A 17,845-nucleotide genomic window follows, 5' to 3' on the forward strand; every position below is an offset into this window, starting at 1 on the left:
CTTATCCCAGTTTCGCTGGATGACAGCGTACTGCTGCCTTCTGCTTTCTCTTCTATTCCGAGGCCGCCGTGCCGGCCTCGTCAGCGTGCGTCTTGCACCCTGTGTCGGAAAAATTCCCTGAAGATAAGCGGATAAACACTGGAGAGTGGTTTCCTTCCCCTCGATCTGCGCCCTATCAATGATAGTTTGCAGTTCTTGGGCTCTCCATCTGGAAGGACAAACTACGGGGCTATACCCGCGTAGCGCCAACAAGATTCCACTGTTCGACTGTTCTAATGGTGTGATTGGAGACGTTTCAGACGTTGGTACTTGGGGGTTTTGCTCACTATTACTAGGGCGGCGCCGTATGGTTAGATTAGCAACTTCTGGGACGAGAGCAGATTGCCCCCTTATCTGCTCGATTTTCTCCTTATAATCGTCCCTCTGTCTCAGCTTTTTAATTGCTTCGACGCTACGGTTCGTGAAAAATACCGCTAGTTGCTTATTTATGTGTTTGATACCATTTGCCGTGAGCTCAACCTCCTTTCTCGCCATCATCATCTTCTCTTCCTCACACCATCTTGCCTTGATATCAACACGTCGACGAATATCATCAAGTTCGTCTGGGTGTTGAGATCTCATGTGAACACCGAGTCCTCTTTTGCTTGTAAGGGACCGGCCACATATTGTGCATGGTACCCCTCCAACCGGAGTAGCCGATGCGCTTGGTTCATATTGGGCATCCCCTGGGAAGAGATCCACAGGGGGTCGGGTCGTCAACGAATTTTCCACTAGTATCCGAGGCCTGAAATACCAAGTAATGGAAATCAGTTTTACTCATTTCTAAATACGAAATATACCGAATCCCACAATTCGGTATTTTAGGGATTTTGCGACAGGTAACGCCAATGTTTTTCATGGCTGAAAAGCCACTCTGTTCAACCTGCTTCCATCTGCGCAGTCGCAATCGGACCATTCGCGAGGCATGTTCTACATTGGAGGGCTTATAATCAAAAATGCGCCGGCGGAACTAAAATGGCATCCGATCATGATTTTTTGTACTTAAATCCCTGATTTTTATTTAAAACTATAACTAAATTATAATTATGAAAAGAAAGACGGCAGTCCACCGCATTTCTGCAATGCGACGCGACGCGGTCGTACTGCCCACACTGGCGGCAGACCTGCTTCTCTCGGGCGTACCGACACTCGCTGACCTTATGTTCAAACCCAAGGCATCGGTGGCCCGCGTAGATGCGCACCTGAGAGCGGCAGCGGTAGGAGAACCACTTTATGTAGACTCTCCCGCCGTCGAGAACGGCTAGCGCCTGGTCATCTACCTCCAGAGTCACATTTACTGCGGTGCCATCTGCAGCTAATCAGGGCTTGGTCTCCAGGACTACCGCCTTCTGGAACTCCTTGAGCGTCATCTCGTCGAAGTTTTTCTTCTTCAGCTCCATCATGAACCCATCCGGTCCCACGGAGGTGTCCACATCCTGGACCGGCTGCGTATGAGAAGCATTCAAAAATCAAATATCTGGAAGTTTTCCCCAGGAATACTAAAACTGGATTTAAATTTAAAATTTTTATTTATTTATTTTCAATCAGAATCGCTCTCGGGCTCTACTCCTGGTTCCGGGTTGGCCTTCCTTAGGGCGCTTTTTTCTTTATAAATTTTATTCTTTTGCCTCACGAAGGTCAACCGGATGTCTTTTACATAGTTCAATAAGGCATACCCTTCCCTTATTTGTGACTCTGCAAAGATATAAGCACATTTAAAATTATTAGCTTTGGCTAATATTTATAATGTAATATATTATTTCTAATATTGGCTCCTGTTTATTACAAAGTAAACGTCACAAAGTTTTTAATCATAAAAATGGACGTACCTTGCAAGACTGAATTCAAATTATGGAAATTTGCAAGTCCATATTTATGTCTAGACCCACTGTAATTCAATTGAATGATTACTTCAGGGCTTATTATTTGGTCCAAGTTTTTTATAAAATTATTCCCCAAAATGGATTTAAAGAGCGGTACCTGAAATAAAAATATAAAAATTACTATGAACGGGTGTTTCTGTCAATTAGGAGAAGCTGGACAGCTGTTTTCTGGCGACTCTGAGAAGCAGTGGACAACAGCAGTTTTAACAGCGAATGTTAGATTTCTGCTGCAAATGTTAGCAGCACTACACTACGAAGAAGACATAAGGAGAAGCTGGTCGCGTTTATAACCGAGCTTTTATATTTCCTAATTTGTAAATCAAGTTTAGCAATAAGTCAAAGATTGAAAGTATACAAATGAATACAACTGGTGAAGTTCAACATATTTCCGAGTTTTTATTACAAAGTGTGTGAAAGACCCCCAGAGTAGACTTCTGCTCAACTTTGACGATCGGGTGCGAAACGTCACAACATACTAGAAAATATGATTAACAACTCACATTAAGATTCGGAAATAATACAAAATTATATTTTTTAAATCAAAATTTACAACGCAATGTAGGAGAAGATTCCAGCCCCATAAAATTATCTTCTCCTACATTGCGTTGTAAACTTTTGATATAAGAAATATAATTTTGTATTATTTCCGAATTTTAATGTAAGTTGTTATTGCTGTTAAAGTATGTCCGTGAACGCTTCGATTTTGAAAACTTACATATTTTTCCATTTTTCCGTATATCTTATCGTCCTCCTTTAAATGGTCTAGCGACCGGATTGGGAAGTCGGTCTCTAAAATTGGCTCGACTGGTGCCATTTTCCTCCAGAGAGCCAACACTTGTGCCTGTGAGTCGAGAATGGCAGAGTTCACGGCTTTCAACTCCGCCATATCAGTCCGCATTTTGTTGACCTCACTCCCCATCGCGCGGACTACTTCCTCCAGGCGTTGGATCCGTCCATCCAGCCCTGCAAACCTACTCTCCTCGGATGGCGTTGGCACATTTTTCATTTCGTGCAGATTGAAATTCATTTTTCTTTAAAAAAGGGAAGAAATATGTTAGAAAATTATCTTAAATATGAAGGGCATACCTGTTTGCCATGGACTGCACCTTAAGACTCACAGTCCACCTCCTTTAAATAGTCTAGCGACCGGATTGGGAAGTCGGCCTTTAAAATTGACAACTATTGGGTTGCCCAAAAAGTAATTGCGGATTTTTTAAAAGAAAGTAAATGCATTTTTAATCAAACTTAGAATGAACTTTAATCAAATATATAATTTCCATTTTGTTCGATAACCTTTTGCCATCTTCCCGGCAAACTTCTGGCCTTTATCTGCAAAAAACTGAACCAAGTGCGATTTTATAGCCTCATCATTGCCGAAAGTTTTACCATTTAAGGAGTTCTGCAAAGATCGAAATAAATGGTAGTCTGATGGTGCAAGGTCAGGGCTATATGGTGGATGCATCAAAACTTCCCAGCCAAGCTGTCCCAGTTTTTGCCGGGTCATCAAAGATGTGTGTGGTCTGGCGTTGTCATGATGGAAAATGACACCTTTACGATTGATCAATTCTGGCCGTTTCTCGTTGATGGCTGCATTCAATTTGTCCAGTTGTTGACAGTAAACATCCGAATTAATCGTTTGGTTCCTTGGAAGCAGCTCAAAATATACCACACCCTTCCAATCCCACCAAATAGACAGCATAACCTTCTTTTGGTGGATATCAGCCTTTGAAGTGGTTTGAGCTGGTTCACCATGCTTGGATCATGATCGTTTTCGATTAACGTTATTGTAAACAATCCATTTTTCATCTCCAGTTATGATTCGCTTTAAAAATGGATCGAATTCATTGCGTTTAAGATGCATATCACAAACGTTGATTCGGTTTGTTAAATGAATTTCTTTCAATTCATGTGGTACCCAAATATCAAGCTTTTTCACCAGTCCAAGACTTTGTATGTGATAATGAACGGTTGATTTTGGTATATTTAACTTCTCTCCTATCTCACGCTCAGTTACATGACGATCCAATTCGATTAATGCTTTGATTTTTAGCAACTCTCTCTGTGCTTTTTCTTTTACGGAAATAATAAAGTAAAATATGACGAAAATGCTCTTTTGTGGACTCCATATTAAAAAAGGCGCCAATCATACAAATGTAAACAAAATTACGCGAACTTTTTTTCTAAAGCAAGCTAATAGTGACAGCTAATAACTGACAAAAGAAAGAATGCAATTACAGAGTCACAAGCAGTTAAAAAAATTATAAACGCCGACTATATGAAAAATCCGCAATTACTTTTTGGGCAGCCCAATATATATAGCCGCAGAATTGAAAATCAGAGGTGATGGTTCGGTCATAACGAGGGTACAACAATCAAAAGGTATGTCAAAAACTAAAAATTGATTACCAAGAATTTAATAAATTTACCCGTTATTCGTTGAGTAAACGGTTATACTATATTCTTCGGAAGGTATGTAACAGGTAGAAGGAAGCGTTTCCGACCCCATAAAGTCCTTAAATTTTTGATCAGGATCACCAGCAGGCCGATCTAGCCCTGTCCGTCTGTCTGTCCGTATGAACGCTGTGATCTCGGAAACTACAAAAGCTAAAAATTGGGATGAGACATGCAGATTCTATAGATTATTACGCAACGCAAGTTTATTTTAGCAAAGTGTCACTCTAACGCCCATAATCCGTGCTAAACTGTGGCGCCCACAGTTTTAATGCTAGAAAAAGAAATTTAACTGGAATGTATTGGTATCGTCAATACCTATCGATTGACCTAAAACAGTTTTTCACGCCCACTCTAACGCCCGCATTTTCTATCACGGAAGGCACTAATAAGTGACTTCTAGAAGATGAAAACGATCGTACGAGATATCGCATTCGGATCGCGGAAGTGACTCCCGTCGGGAAGACAAGTGACACTTCGGCGACACTTCTCGAAGTCACTTCTGCGTTACTTCTGTCGAGAAGTGTCGCCGAAGTGGAATGCGATATCGCCAAAGTCACTTCTGAAAGTATCCCAGAAGTGACTTTACAGCTTAACGCTTGTAGATGATGCCTAGAAGATCCTTTCCCAATTGGAAAATCTAAAAATAAAAAATATTTATTTGACTTATTCAACTTATTTTGCCTTTATTTTTTTTATCAGGGCTTTTGCCGCTTGTAGATACGGTCCCTGGCATGTTCAATAACTTTGTTTATGTCCAGCTCTGTTGATATTGGAAATTTACTAAAAGCCACGTCTAAAAGAAACAGAAAAAAAATGGGTTTTTATTCAGTAAAAATAAAAATTAACTTGGGGGCATTACCTTTAATAATCACATATGTGGATAATATTTGGATGCTGGGTTTATACAGAGATCCCCGGCACGTTATGTTCACAGCTAGCTTGTCCGAAATAACGGCTTTAATATCCAGCCTTGTAAAAGTGGGAACATCGTGTCCTCCAACCATTTTTAGTTTTGATTTCTAGAAAAAGGCAAACATATTATTTACCAGGTAACCGTAAACGACATACAATACAAATAAATTATATAAGTATAAGTATAATAAGTAAATTATCATTTAAAAGTTTTTGTTCGAAATCCTGAAAATCGGGAAGGGTTTCGAAGGGCAGAATTTGAAGCTTGAAGGCTCCATAACAGGTAGGGACTTTAGTTGCCTTTCTTCGCCACGGACCATAAAGACGTACTCCGTAAGCGTTTTTAACAGCTTTTGTGTTCCTTCCTCCCTGCGCCTACTTTTCTCCAATTGTTTTAATGTTTGCTCTTCCCTGAGTCGACGCATTTCCAGTTCCTTCAAAATCCTTTCAAAGAGGTAATCTGAAAATTTGTCAATAATTATTAAGACTGGAAATATATTTTTATAGAAATATACACTTGCTATGGGGTGAAATTGCGTCGAACTGAGACGGATAAGAATTTCCTAGAAAATAAAAGTTATTATTGTGTAAAATGTATACACTCAAAAAACTATTTGCCACAAAATTTTAGAAATCTGCAAAAAAAATTTAAATTCATGCCGAATAGTTTTTAGAGAGCATGTAATTTTTTTAGTTTCCATGCAAATTACACTTTTTTAGTTCTTTATGAAAAAGTTAGTTTTATAATATAAATAAAAATTTAATGATACAGTTAATACTTACCTGCACCGGTGTTAAAATCCATGTTTTTATTTTATACACGAACGGAAAAATAGCGAGAGTGTTTTGTGTGTTTTTTAATATTATTGCGTTGTTTTTTATATCGCTAAGGTTAAAGCTAATACTTTTATCAGTTACAATCTCATCTACTTTGAAAATTTCAAAATTTGTTAGATTATAAGGTTGATTGAAAAGTGATTGTAAGTTTATAATAATTTTCCCTTCAAAAAATTAAACATTTTCTTTCTTTTTAATTTTGTTAATAAGGAAAACCGTTTCATTGACATTACAAATATTGTGAGGCATATCAATAGAGAAGTAAAATTTTTCAGTTTTTAAAAAAACTATGCAGTTCCTACCGATGAGTTGTCGACTAAATATTATATCAATACTTGTTTGCTTCCTTTTGAGGGAATAACTCTTTTCAACATGTCTGTTGTAAATTTAGGCAGCAGCATTATTTGATTTTTTAACCAGTTTTTATACCCGTTATCGTAGAGTAACAGGTAGAAGGAAGCGTTTCCGACCCGATAAAGTACATATATTCTTGATCAAGATCACTAGCCTAGTCGATCTAGCCATGTCCGTCTGTCTGTCTGTCCGGATGAACGCTGAGATCTCGGAAACTATGAGAGCTAGGCTCTCGTGCAGCTTCTTACGCAGCGCAAGTTTGTTTCAGCAGGGTGCCACGCCCACTTTAACGCCCACAAACTTAAAAAAATCTTAAATATGAACGCAGATATCTCGAAAACTTTCAAAGATAGAGAATTGGGATTTCAGATTTAGATTCCGTAGCTTTGTGCGCAGGGCAAGTTTGTTACGCGAATATGCAACGCCCACAAGCCGCCCACACCTGTGGCGCCCACAATTTCCATGCTAGGTTAAAAATCTTAACTGAAATGTAATGGTCTCGTCAATACTTATAGATTGATTAAAAAAAAAACGTTTGTCATGCCAACTCAAACGCCCATAACGCTTTAATCTGTCTACCGCCCACATAACCATATATTGAGATCGCGGGTAGGTGGCGCATTTCGATCTCGCTTGGCTGCTTGCATATCTCCATTTCCTGTTGGTCCCATTAGCTGAGTAACGGGTATCTGATAGTCGAGGTACTGGACTAAAGCGTTCTTCCTTGTTTTTATATTGAAAATACGCGTCGAATGAGGGGACATATGAGACAGTATTCGACAATCCGTTCAAAAGTAATGCCCAAAACTAGATTGTGGGGGACTAGTGAAAATAAAAAATTAACATTGTTTTGTCAGTTTGTCCCAAACAGATCGATATAAGAAACATTAGTTCTACCACTTTTGGAAAAACCCGCTAGTTTAGCGGGAAAACAGCTATAAATAGCGAAATTTTGGAAGGCCCTATCTTCTGTACTACTAAAGCAACAGACTTGGGCTATACCACGTTGTAAAGGTATTTCGAAATTTTATAAACGCCGCTTAAACGAAATTTGTCTAAATAAAATATTTTCAAAATTATAACAAGAAACATTAAAAAAATAATTTTTTTTTAATTTACTAAAAAACGGTTCTAACGACGTTGTCTTTAAAACTTTTATCTTTACAGCTCTTGAGATTCCTTACATTTTTGTATATAACACGTTATTGTTAAGATCCACGCTTAAAAGGTATTCAAAAATACACGCTACAATAGAAAATGTCTGTGTGTGTAAAATCTTAAATATTTTTCTATAGCGGTCCGAATGGGTAATTTTTAGAAAGTGTTTTTATTTTTCCGAATGTAAAATTATTTTTCGTCACAAATTAGGATATCAGAACTTTTGTATGTGCGATCGTTTCTATTTTTTAAACATCGTTAAGAGGTGTTTTTGTTCGATCTTAAAGTCAATAGATCAGAGCTAAACTACATAAAATTTTAATTGGATAAGTAATGACAGCGCAGGAGCTCGACAAAGACGAAATATGTGAATCCGTTGGAAAATCCTAATGTGTTCTAGCTTGAAGTTTACAATACATCGAATAAAACAAGCCCTAACTGAAAATGTAATATATAGTGTACTCTAAAAGTTCCGTTTTTTGGTCGATAGAGAGAGAGACAAGGTAAAGAGCATTTATTTTGTTATTATTTTAAAACTTTTAAAGAATTTATAAAAATCTGATTTCAATAGATTACTCTTTTTATAATTATTTACCTTTTAAATATATGATTTAGGTATTTAGTCCACTATAAAATCAATTTTCCATGAATTTTCGACATATGCGGCTTGTTTTATTCGCTGGGTTGTAAACTTTAAATTAGAATTATCCAATCATATGGATGTATGGCAAAGTTTAGCTCTGATCATGGTACAATTACATAAGGTAGGCCTTCAGTCCGTTGACGTGTTTCATCGATATTGCTATCCCTTTCCCCTGCACGTATTGCGAGTATCGTTAACGGACTATATTTTGCCGGCGGGACTACCTGATCTATTGACTTAAAATGCATCAAAAGCTGGCTCAATTGGGTGGATAAGACTCGAAGTGAAAGAAGAAATTCGGAAAGCCAGAAATGTAACAGTTTGAACCTAAAAAAAAAGTGGCATCGAAAATAATGTTAGTGGCATTTTCGTGATCCAGGGGTCAAACATTAACAGAATTTGCCATCGACTCGGGCTCGTTTCATGGATATGTATTTTTGTAAGCAGCTCTAGCATTAGTTTCAGTAAAAATGGGATCCAGTAAAAAAACTTATTTAGCGCTTTTTGCTTGATTTTTTCAGCTCCATGCAGCCAACTTATTGCTTGAAATTAATAAAAACAAAAAAGTAATATTTTAGAGCCTTAATAAGTCCGTTGCGACCAAAAATAACGCTGCAACTTATAAATAAAGACAAAACCATATGCTAGCATTCAGAATGAAGCTCGAATAGCACATGAAGAAATGACTGCCGGAGATGATAAAATTAAAATCATTTACGAGATTTTGCTCAGCACCAAAATATTTTGAAGTCGTATCAAAAGTGTCTGATTTTACGGCCAATCTCACTATTAATTGCCCACAATTGTAAATAAATAAATTATGTAAAATATAAATTAATTTTAAAAGCTTCGAACATTTAAAAAAGCTAGTTGAAGCTTTTTGAGTTATAACGTTTGAAGTTAACATTCAAATGCCTAAGTGACCATGCCTTCTTAATCAAGCATATACCAGTAAATGTCATATATATTTGTCTCTTTCTAAGGCTCTAAGGATTTAGTGCTAGTACTTGTTCATGCTAAAAATACCTACGCGTTACCTATTAAAAAATACCAAAATTACCGAATAATGGAAAACGGGCTAATGTATACTAAATACCGAATAATGAAAATCTACCTTCAGTCTACAATCCTACTATTCGGTATTGTAGAAATTTTTCAATAGGCAAGTCGAAGGTATTTTCATTGGTGAATGGCCACTCCTTTCAACCTGCTTCCATCTGCGCAATCGGAATCTGATCTCTCCCATGGTATGTGCTCCATTAAAGGGGCTACATCCGCGGCACGCCTACAATGCCAAATAATACTTATTGTATTTAGATCACTGATTTTTATTTTAAATCTAATAAAATAGTAATCTACGTTATGTGCAAAAGTAATCTATTTGAATTTCTGTTAATCAAGCTATAACATGATTAATGTCTAGCACTCGCTCTTGGAAGTACTGCCGCATATTGTGATGTGCAATTTCTGAATTTCCCAGCTGGCTATTTCCGGTATGGGCAAATCCATGGCACGGGCTACATCCAGGAGTTGCATCGTTTCTTCCAAGTCTTCCAGGTCACACAAGGCGAAGGGATGAGCGCCCAGAGTGAACTGCCCCTCCGCGAAGAAAGGATCCGGAGTGGCCAGCAGATAAATAATTTTCAGATCCGGAGTGACCAGTATTTCCTTGCTGACCGGACCAGTGGTGTCATTTAAAAAAAAAAACAATTCTGGGGAAAAATTTATGAAATTTTTTATAAACTAATGTGTTTATTTTTCATTACTACAGACTAGTACCGATGACCGATTTAGCGTCGCTTGTGAACGGTTGTGTTTACTCTTGTGCTCTGAATTTTTTGTCTATTCTGTGATTTTTTGCGAGTGTTTTGTGTTTGTTTATTAACAAAGCTTAGTCTAACCGCTGGGTTAGTGTGTTTAGTGTTTTTTACTAGATCTCCCAGTGATTATAGATATTTTAACATTTATATTAGATTTGTTTAATCTACTAGCTTTGTTAGTGTAATTCTTATACTCACTAAACTTGCTAAAACTCTTCGATTCTCACTCTCTCTCCCGCTCTATATTACAACTGTAACTTAAACTCTCTCTGAACCTGCCAAATTTCTGGTAGACTTTTGGTGTGCTATTCTCTTGTCTCTCTCTCTCTCTCTTGCTTGCTTTACATTGTAACTGTTCCTGCGTAAAGTTGTCAGTGTCCCACAAGCAACGCTCAATCGATAGAAGATTTTTTCTCTCGTGCTCTCTTACGTTTAAATTATTACGCGATCTCGCGCTCTTATTTTTTTCGTGTTTTGTGCCTTTGTGGTTTTGGAATTTGATCCCAGTGCCAAATTTACTCGAGGTATTTTTCATATATTATTCTATTTTATTTAATCTCCTTAAAATGGCTCTTATCTGCTCTAAGAAAAATTGTACTCTTTCGTCTTCAACTAAAGACCCTTTTATTTTCTGCTGGCTCTGCGAGTCGATAATGCACGTTAAATGCGCAGGATTTACTGGTAGAGTCAAAGACTTTATTGATCAGAATTCTGGACTCATGTGGTCATGTGGATCCTGCAAGGAAATGGTTGTTGAGATGAGCGGCTTTATGAAGCAGACTCGAGACAGCCTTTTGAATCTCTCTGGTGCTTTTAAACAGCTCAATGAGGGGTTCAATTCCGTTTGTGCCCAATTTAATAATAAAAAATTACTAACTGAGTCGCCTAAACGTAAAAAAACCAGCTCAGCGGCAGTTAATACGGTCACGGTATCCACCCCAAATCCGAACTTGGTGGCTGCAGCAGTCACTGTTGACACTGTGGTAAGTGAACCTACTGCGCCTATGGATACAGCTGTTTTAGGTGAAGTCACTGCTTCTCGAAGTCGGGTGGTAAATAAACCTTCAGTGCCGGCTACGGTGCCGACCGTACCTATAGGTACAAAAGTTACCGTTTCTGGCTCTCAGCTTAGTGAGGTGCAATCTGCTGCTGGGCTTGCTTATTTTTTGGCTTTTACGGAAACTTGGTTGAAGCCAGAGATATCTGACAATGAAGTTCTGTCAAACAATTTTAATGCCTATAGGACCGATCGCTCCTCACGTAGGGGAGGCGGTGTGCTGATTGCCGTTAGCACTAGCCTAACTTCCGAGAGAATTCACTCTGATACTCCTAATGAAATTGAATTTGTTAGTGTGAAAGTTTCCTTGCAATCATTCTCAATATTTGTTACAAGCTCCTATATTCCACCTGGCTCTGATTTAATAATTTATGAGCACCACCTGTCTGCGATAAAATCTGTTCTATCCCTTCTTTCTAACAGTGACCTTTTGATTGTTTTGGGTGACTTTAATCTCCCTGGTATTTCTTGGTCTCCTCCTACTGACTCACTAGTCGCTATACCTCTATCCGCCCATGATTTTGTTGATGGTCTTCTAGAATTATCGTTACAGCAAGTAAGCTTTATACGGAATTCATTAAATAGACAACTAGATCTTGTGTTTGTTTCAGACCCGTCTGAAGTCACGGTATCTAGAATTGACGCTCTTGTTGTACCTGAAGACCGATATCATCCAACAATGGAATTGACAATCTGCCTCCCATGCGTTGATACCCTCTCTCCTTTAGTTTCTCAAACTAAAGTGAGAAGTTTCCGAAAATGTAACTTTAAAAAACTTAACGACATGATTTCTCAATATAATTGGACAGAATTGTACAATTGTATGGATATTGAAAGCGCCACTGAACACTTCTATATAGTGTTAAATATCTTTTTTAATGAATGCGTTCCTGATAGGTTTCCTTCAAAGACAAACAGGCCACCTTGGTTTACCAATGCGCTTCAAAGACTTAAAAACCTTAAGACAAACACTTATAAAAAGTATAAGAAATCGGGTAAGCCATCTGATTTTTCGAAATATGTGGTGGCTCGATCGGATTTTAATGTTCTTAATAGTCATTGCTATTCTATGTATTTAAGTCGATGTAAATTTGAATTTTCAAATGATCCGAAGCAGTTTTATAACTTTGTCAATGCCAAGCGTAAGTCGTCAGCATTGCCTTCATCGGTACGTTTTAACTCAATGGAGGCATCGACGGATTCTGAAATTGCTGATTTATTTGCCGAGTTTTTCCAAACTACTTATAGTTCGGCTGCTTGGTCAAATTCTAACTACCCTAATCCCTTAAATAAGGCAAATTGTATCTTTACCCCTGAAATTACGGAAATTTCTCTCGTAAGAGACTTAGAAAAAACAACGCCAACTTATTCTCCCGGTCCTGATGGACTCCCCGGGTGTGTGCTTAAGTTTTGTGCGTCAACCATATGTAAACCGATTCTTAAACTTTTTAATTTGTCTATTTCATCGTCAGTTTTTCCTACTATCTGGAAGGACTCTTTTATCATTCCACTTCACAAAAAGGGTGCGAAGGCGGATGCCCAGAATTACAGAGGTATTTCTAAATTGTCGGCAATTCCTAAAGCATTTGAACGTATTATTACTTCTCATTTGCAACATTTATGTTCCTCGCTAATATCACCGTATCAGCATGGTTTTGTTAAGCGAAGATCGACCACTACCAACCTTCTGGAATTGTCATCTATTGTAATAAATGGATTTAAGAATAAAATGCAGACTGACGTTATATACACTGATTTTAGTAAGGCCTTTGACTCTGTCAACCACTCTCTTCTCTTATTTAAATTAAATCAGCTTGGGTTTCCATGTAATCTATTAACTTGGATTTCAAGTTATTTGAATGGTAGGACTCAGAGGGTTATATTCAAGAACGCTGCCTCAAAACTGATCTATGTGACATCTGGAGTGCCTCAGGGTAGTCATTTGGGCCCTTTGCTGTTTACTTTGTTTATTAACGATCTTCCCTCTATCATAACACACTCTCGTGTACTAATGTATGCTGATGATGTTAAGCTTTGTTTATCACATAATGATATAGCGTCGGGTTTCAACTTACAGTCAGATATTGATTGTTTTCAGGGATGGTGTGAGTATAACCTTTTAAATTTGAACTGCCTTAAATGCAACGTTATGACTTTTCATAGAGGTACTCCTACTTTTGTTAGTTACTCTCTTCAAAATACGCCACTCGACCGTATATATTCAGTAAATGACTTAGGCGTTCTTCTGGACCCAAAACTTAAATTTGACTGCCACATAATGTCCACTGTCAGCAAGGCCATGAGTGTTCTTGGGTTTATAAAGCGTTGGTCAAAAGAATTTGATGACCCTTATACAACCAAATTATTATTTGCCTCCCTTGTCCGTCCTATTTTGGAATATTGTTCTTCGGTTTGGAGTCCACAATACCAAGTGCATATTGACCGTATTGAGTCGGTACAAAAAAAATTTCTTCTTTTTGCCCTTCGTAGTTTGAACTGGGATCAAAACATAAGGCTACCTTCCTATCAGAGTAGATTACTATTGCTTAATTTACCTACCCTTGCAAATCGTAGAACAATGCTTGGTACTATTTTTATGCAAAATCTTATAAGAGGTGATATTGATTCTGTAGAACTTGTAAGCCGCCTAACTTTCAATGTTCCTGTTAGACTAACACGAAATTATTATCCCCTAAATTTGCCACGATGTACATCTAATTTTTGTCTGCACGAGCCCTTTCGCGTTCTATGTAATAATTATAACAACCTTTATCATTTAATTTGCACTTCAACTTCTATCCCGGTATTAAAAACTAATATTTTAACTCATTTGCTTCATTCTTAGATGCTTCTTTTATTTTCATTTGTGTCCCGTCTCTATTTGTTTTTTGTATCTTCCTCGCGAACTCGTATTTTTTGCCCAAATTTCAGGTACTCGTAACAAGCACGTGCTTGGTGTCGTTGGGCCTCTTGTTTGTACTGCTCGTAGTGCATCAACGTCCATCATATATATATATAAACTAGCTTCTGTAAGTCAAAGTTCCTATAATTTCCAGATCCGGAGTGACCAGTATTTCCTTGCTGACAGGACCAGTGGCGTCATTTTTGTTTGTGCAAAAATAGCTGGATCAACAAGAAATAAGCTGAATTAAGGGGGAAAATGTATTATATTTTTTATAAAATACTGTGTTTATTTTTCGTTACTACAGACTTAAAAAAGTGGACAATGTTATGTGGCCTTTGGTTTTTTAGCCTTTTGCCTTTTGCCTTTTTTTCTGTACTAAACCATGTTCTGCAAGTCGACAAAGATTCCAAGGACTCTCCTCTCACGACTGTTGGCGACGGTGTTTTTGGCGTGCATCCACGAATCCTCGACGCAGCGTCCAGGCCTGAATCCAAATTGCTATCTGCAGCCATCCGGTAGCCCATCCTTCAGCCGATTCACCATGATTCCTTCTAGCGCCTTTCCGAATACTAGCAAAAGGCATATGCCACGATAAGAGGCAGGATTGCTCCTGTCTTTATCTGGCCCCTTTACCAGCGGTATCACTCTCGGGTGCTTCCACTCGGCCGGAAAGTATCCTTCCGAGATGCACCGAGAGTACAGCTTCGTCAGGTGCTGTGGGATGGCACGCCATACCTCCATGACAATCCCGCCCGTGATGCCATCCATACCCGGAAATCGCAGTCTTCTCAGCCTCGCGACACAGGTTGCCACCTCGAGAATCGGTATGTCATCTTGGACACTCGACTCCGCATCAGGGAAGAAGTTGCAGAGGAGCACATGTGCGCAGTCGTGCCAGGTTACGGGGAACGCGCCGTTTGATCGAAGACATCCGAGATCGGCTGTCTTTTTCCGGCCTCGGCATATCCGGTAGGCGTGCCCTCATGGATCATTCTTGTGCCGTCCCACGAAGTCCCGCCAGTTTTGCTTCTTCGTCGTTAAAGTAAGCTTCTTGTACTGGCCTGAAGCAAGCCCCAGTCCAGCGACTCAGCATCGTCGGTGGCACTCCGGCGAGCTGCGTGCACAGTCGGATTCAAATCGTTTTCGCTTTCATACCTGTTTAATTTTTGCTCCGTTTTTAAAGTCGATTTCTGCGTATGCAACGAGATAATTTGAGATCTAAGATGATGGCCCTTGATGACAATTATTGGGCTAAGATTGCGTCAAAAATCTTAGATGACAATTGGGACGTACCACCAGAGAGCCGTCCCTCATCGTCGAAAATTGCTAAAACGAAGGATGGTGCACCAGGTGGCGAAAGAGGGCGCTTCAGAGGGCGTAATGAACACCGCCAAACCGACGGTCTCCATCATGGAAAAGGTGAAGAGTGGAAATGATGCCATCGCTGCGGAGCTCGAAGACTTCCGATCGACCCACATGAAGGTGGTGGTAAATCAAATATCGAGCGCTTACGCGGCGGGATGTGTTCAGACTACTATGAACCGATACGAGGAGATTATTACCGCCATGATGATCAGGATTGGAGTTTAGCCTTGGTGATCTGCTAATGGTGCCATGATAAACGTGACGCTGGAGGTCGAATGGTTCTCCTACCGATGCCGTACGCAGGTTCGCACTTATGCGTGCCTTAGATGCAAATATGAGGAGGACAAGTTGGTCTGCCGCCAGTGCGGACAGGACAACCACATTGCGGTAAAGTGCAAGAACGTCGTAGACTGCGGAAACTGTCGACACAAGGGCTTTCAATCGGAATATTATATGCTCTCGAACGGCTGCCCTGTTTATAGTGCGCTGCTATCCCAGGTGAACTCTAGATATTAAAATGTTTGGACTCACTTAAGAAGAAGAGGCCCTTACGCCGTCATCGAGACCCTAACGACGCAGTACGGAACGTGCGTGAGTGTCATTGGAAAGTATGGTACATTCTTTCTGGCGGCTCCAGAAAGGAGACGCAGGAAGTGTGGGCGGAATATTCGCATCAGGACCGGACTAAAGAGGTTCGAGGTTGGTCCAATACAGTGACAACAAACGACGGAAGAGAACTTTTGCAGCTGCAATTTTCTATTCAACTTGAAGCTTTCTCTCCATCAGGCGAGGGGACAATCAGTTTAGGAAGTTAGCAGTTTTTATGAAATGCCCTCTGCCCCTGCTTCCGCTTATTTTTCCCATCCTCTTTTCCGTCTTAACTCCTTCCGTTTTGGGCTTGTGAGAGCTTTTGCTAATTTTACAACGCACATTACGTATACGACTTGGTGGAAGCTGCACATTTTTGCCAGGAATAACAGTCAGCCAGGTGGTTCATAAAGATGCCAAGCTGGGCTTTTTGGTTTAGAAAAAAACAATTTGAAAAAATAATAACAATGTTAAAATGTATATGTACGTCCACAAAATTGAACTTCTTAAATTTACTGAATTCCTTCCCTTTTTAAAATTGACGAGTATTTTTAACAATATCGTATTGGTGTTATTTATTTATTTGTGCTCTCCCACAAAGTCCCAAAAGGGTCTTCTAAATTATCGTCGTCTGGTGACTGTACAAGAATTTAATGTGACTAACTCAAAAATATTAAAAACAATATCAATATATAAAAAAACCCCTAATATAATAACATCGATATTTCGATAAATTATCAACAACCCTGCGAAGTATCTTGATATATTTTTAAGAATTCGATAGAGCCCGCTGAGAGTAATTAATCTTTCATTTGACATCTCTACTTGTTTGAAACAATAAGTATTCATAAATACTCATAGAAACTCATACTCATAGATACTCATAGATACTCAAACTAGAAAACAATGAAGGATTTTTTAGGAGAGGAAGAGTAGGCGATCCCGCGAAATAGGAGAATCGCCAAGATGAATCGTGCTGATTTGATCGCTGAACTTCGCCACGAGCAAAGAAGAACCCAGGCGATGGTCAAGCGGAAGGACGAGATTAAAGCTGCCCTGCGGCAGTGCAACATACAGCTGACGGACACCAGGCGCATTTCGGAGGAATTGGCCAACGAGAGGAATGCCCTGTTGCAGACGTTGCAACAGGAAATGCAAGATAACGAAGCCAAGGAGACACACCTCAACTTGGAGATCGGTGTTATGGCCAATCAGCGGGATGATTTGCACCAGGAAATGCAAGGGGTGAAAGATGAGCTGAGCAGGATCCACGAGGAGAACAGCTGTTCGATTTGCCTCTCGCCCTGGGATTCCGAAGGCCCCCATCGCATTGTGTCCCTGAAGTGCGGCCATCTTTTCGGGGACTGCTGCATCCGCCAGCACCTGGTTCACAGGACAGACTGCGCCCTCTGCAAGCAGCCAGTGAGTCATCAGGATCTGCGCTATCTCTTCGGCTTCCCTGTCCTGGTGGCTACCCAGCCTGCTCCGTTGGGACAAGCTGCTCCTTGATCAACATCGGTCTCCCCAAGAACAGTGAATATTTTCATACCTTTAAAACAAATAGTTGATTATGGTTATTGTATACTTTTCTTGAAAATTCAAAACTACAGCTTAAGTTTTATTGTATATTTTTTTTTTATCATAAGCTGATATAGCCCAGTGAATATATTTTCTAAACAGTAATATTTATTTATTTATTTATTTATTAAAGATGTTAGAAAAGTTTACAAAACTAAAACTAACATAGGGGGTTGTAGTACTAGCTGCGGGGCCTTCGACTACCTAATTTTTAGTAAGTGAACTTAATTTAAGAATATTTTAAATTTTGGA

At 39.2% G+C, this 17,845-nt stretch overlaps 2 protein-coding genes across 2 annotated transcripts; one reads left to right on the forward strand and one right to left on the reverse strand.

The window, feature by feature from the left end:
• Positions 1 to 1,579: 1,579 nt before the first annotated feature.
• Positions 1,580 to 2,922, reverse strand: LOC139353409 (uncharacterized). Its single transcript, XM_070997590.1, has 3 exons — positions 2,638 to 2,922; positions 1,869 to 2,019; positions 1,580 to 1,734 (listed from the first exon to the last, which is right to left on the reverse strand). The coding sequence occupies exons 1-3, from the start codon at positions 2,839 to 2,841 to the stop codon at positions 1,580 to 1,582; spliced, it is 510 nt and encodes a 169-aa protein (XP_070853691.1). The 5' UTR covers positions 2,842 to 2,922.
• Positions 2,923 to 16,981: 14,059 nt separating this feature from the next.
• On the forward strand, positions 16,982 to 17,524 carry LOC139353453 (E3 ubiquitin-protein ligase RFWD3-like). Its single transcript, XM_070997699.1, has one exon. The coding sequence runs from the start codon at positions 16,982 to 16,984 to the stop codon at positions 17,522 to 17,524; it is 543 nt and encodes a 180-aa protein (XP_070853800.1).
• The last annotated feature ends 321 nt before the right edge of the window (positions 17,525 to 17,845 follow it).

The sequence above is a fragment of the Drosophila suzukii genome, chromosome X, assembly GCF_043229965.1.
Source record: "Drosophila suzukii chromosome X, CBGP_Dsuzu_IsoJpt1.0, whole genome shotgun sequence".
Taxonomy (NCBI): Eukaryota; Metazoa; Arthropoda; class Insecta; order Diptera; family Drosophilidae; genus Drosophila; species Drosophila suzukii.

What these genes read in the sequence shown, in the direction of transcription:
- LOC139353409 (XM_070997590.1), bottom strand. Translation starts at nt 2,841, where the DNA reads ATGGGGAGTGAGGTCAACAAAATGCGGACTGATATGGCGGAGTTGAAA. An exon ending in ACGGAAAAATGGAAAAATAT is followed by an intron (nt 2,020 to 2,637) that starts GTAAGTTTTCAA and finishes TTTTTATTTCAG; the next exon opens with GTACCGCTCTTTAAATCCAT. An exon ending in TTTGAATTCAGTCTTGCAAG is followed by an intron (nt 1,735 to 1,868) that starts GTACGTCCATTT and finishes ATATCTTTGCAG; the next exon opens with AGTCACAAATAAGGGAAGGG.
- LOC139353453 (XM_070997699.1), top strand. Translation starts at nt 16,982, where the DNA reads ATGAATCGTGCTGATTTGATCGCTGAACTTCGCCACGAGCAAAGAAGA.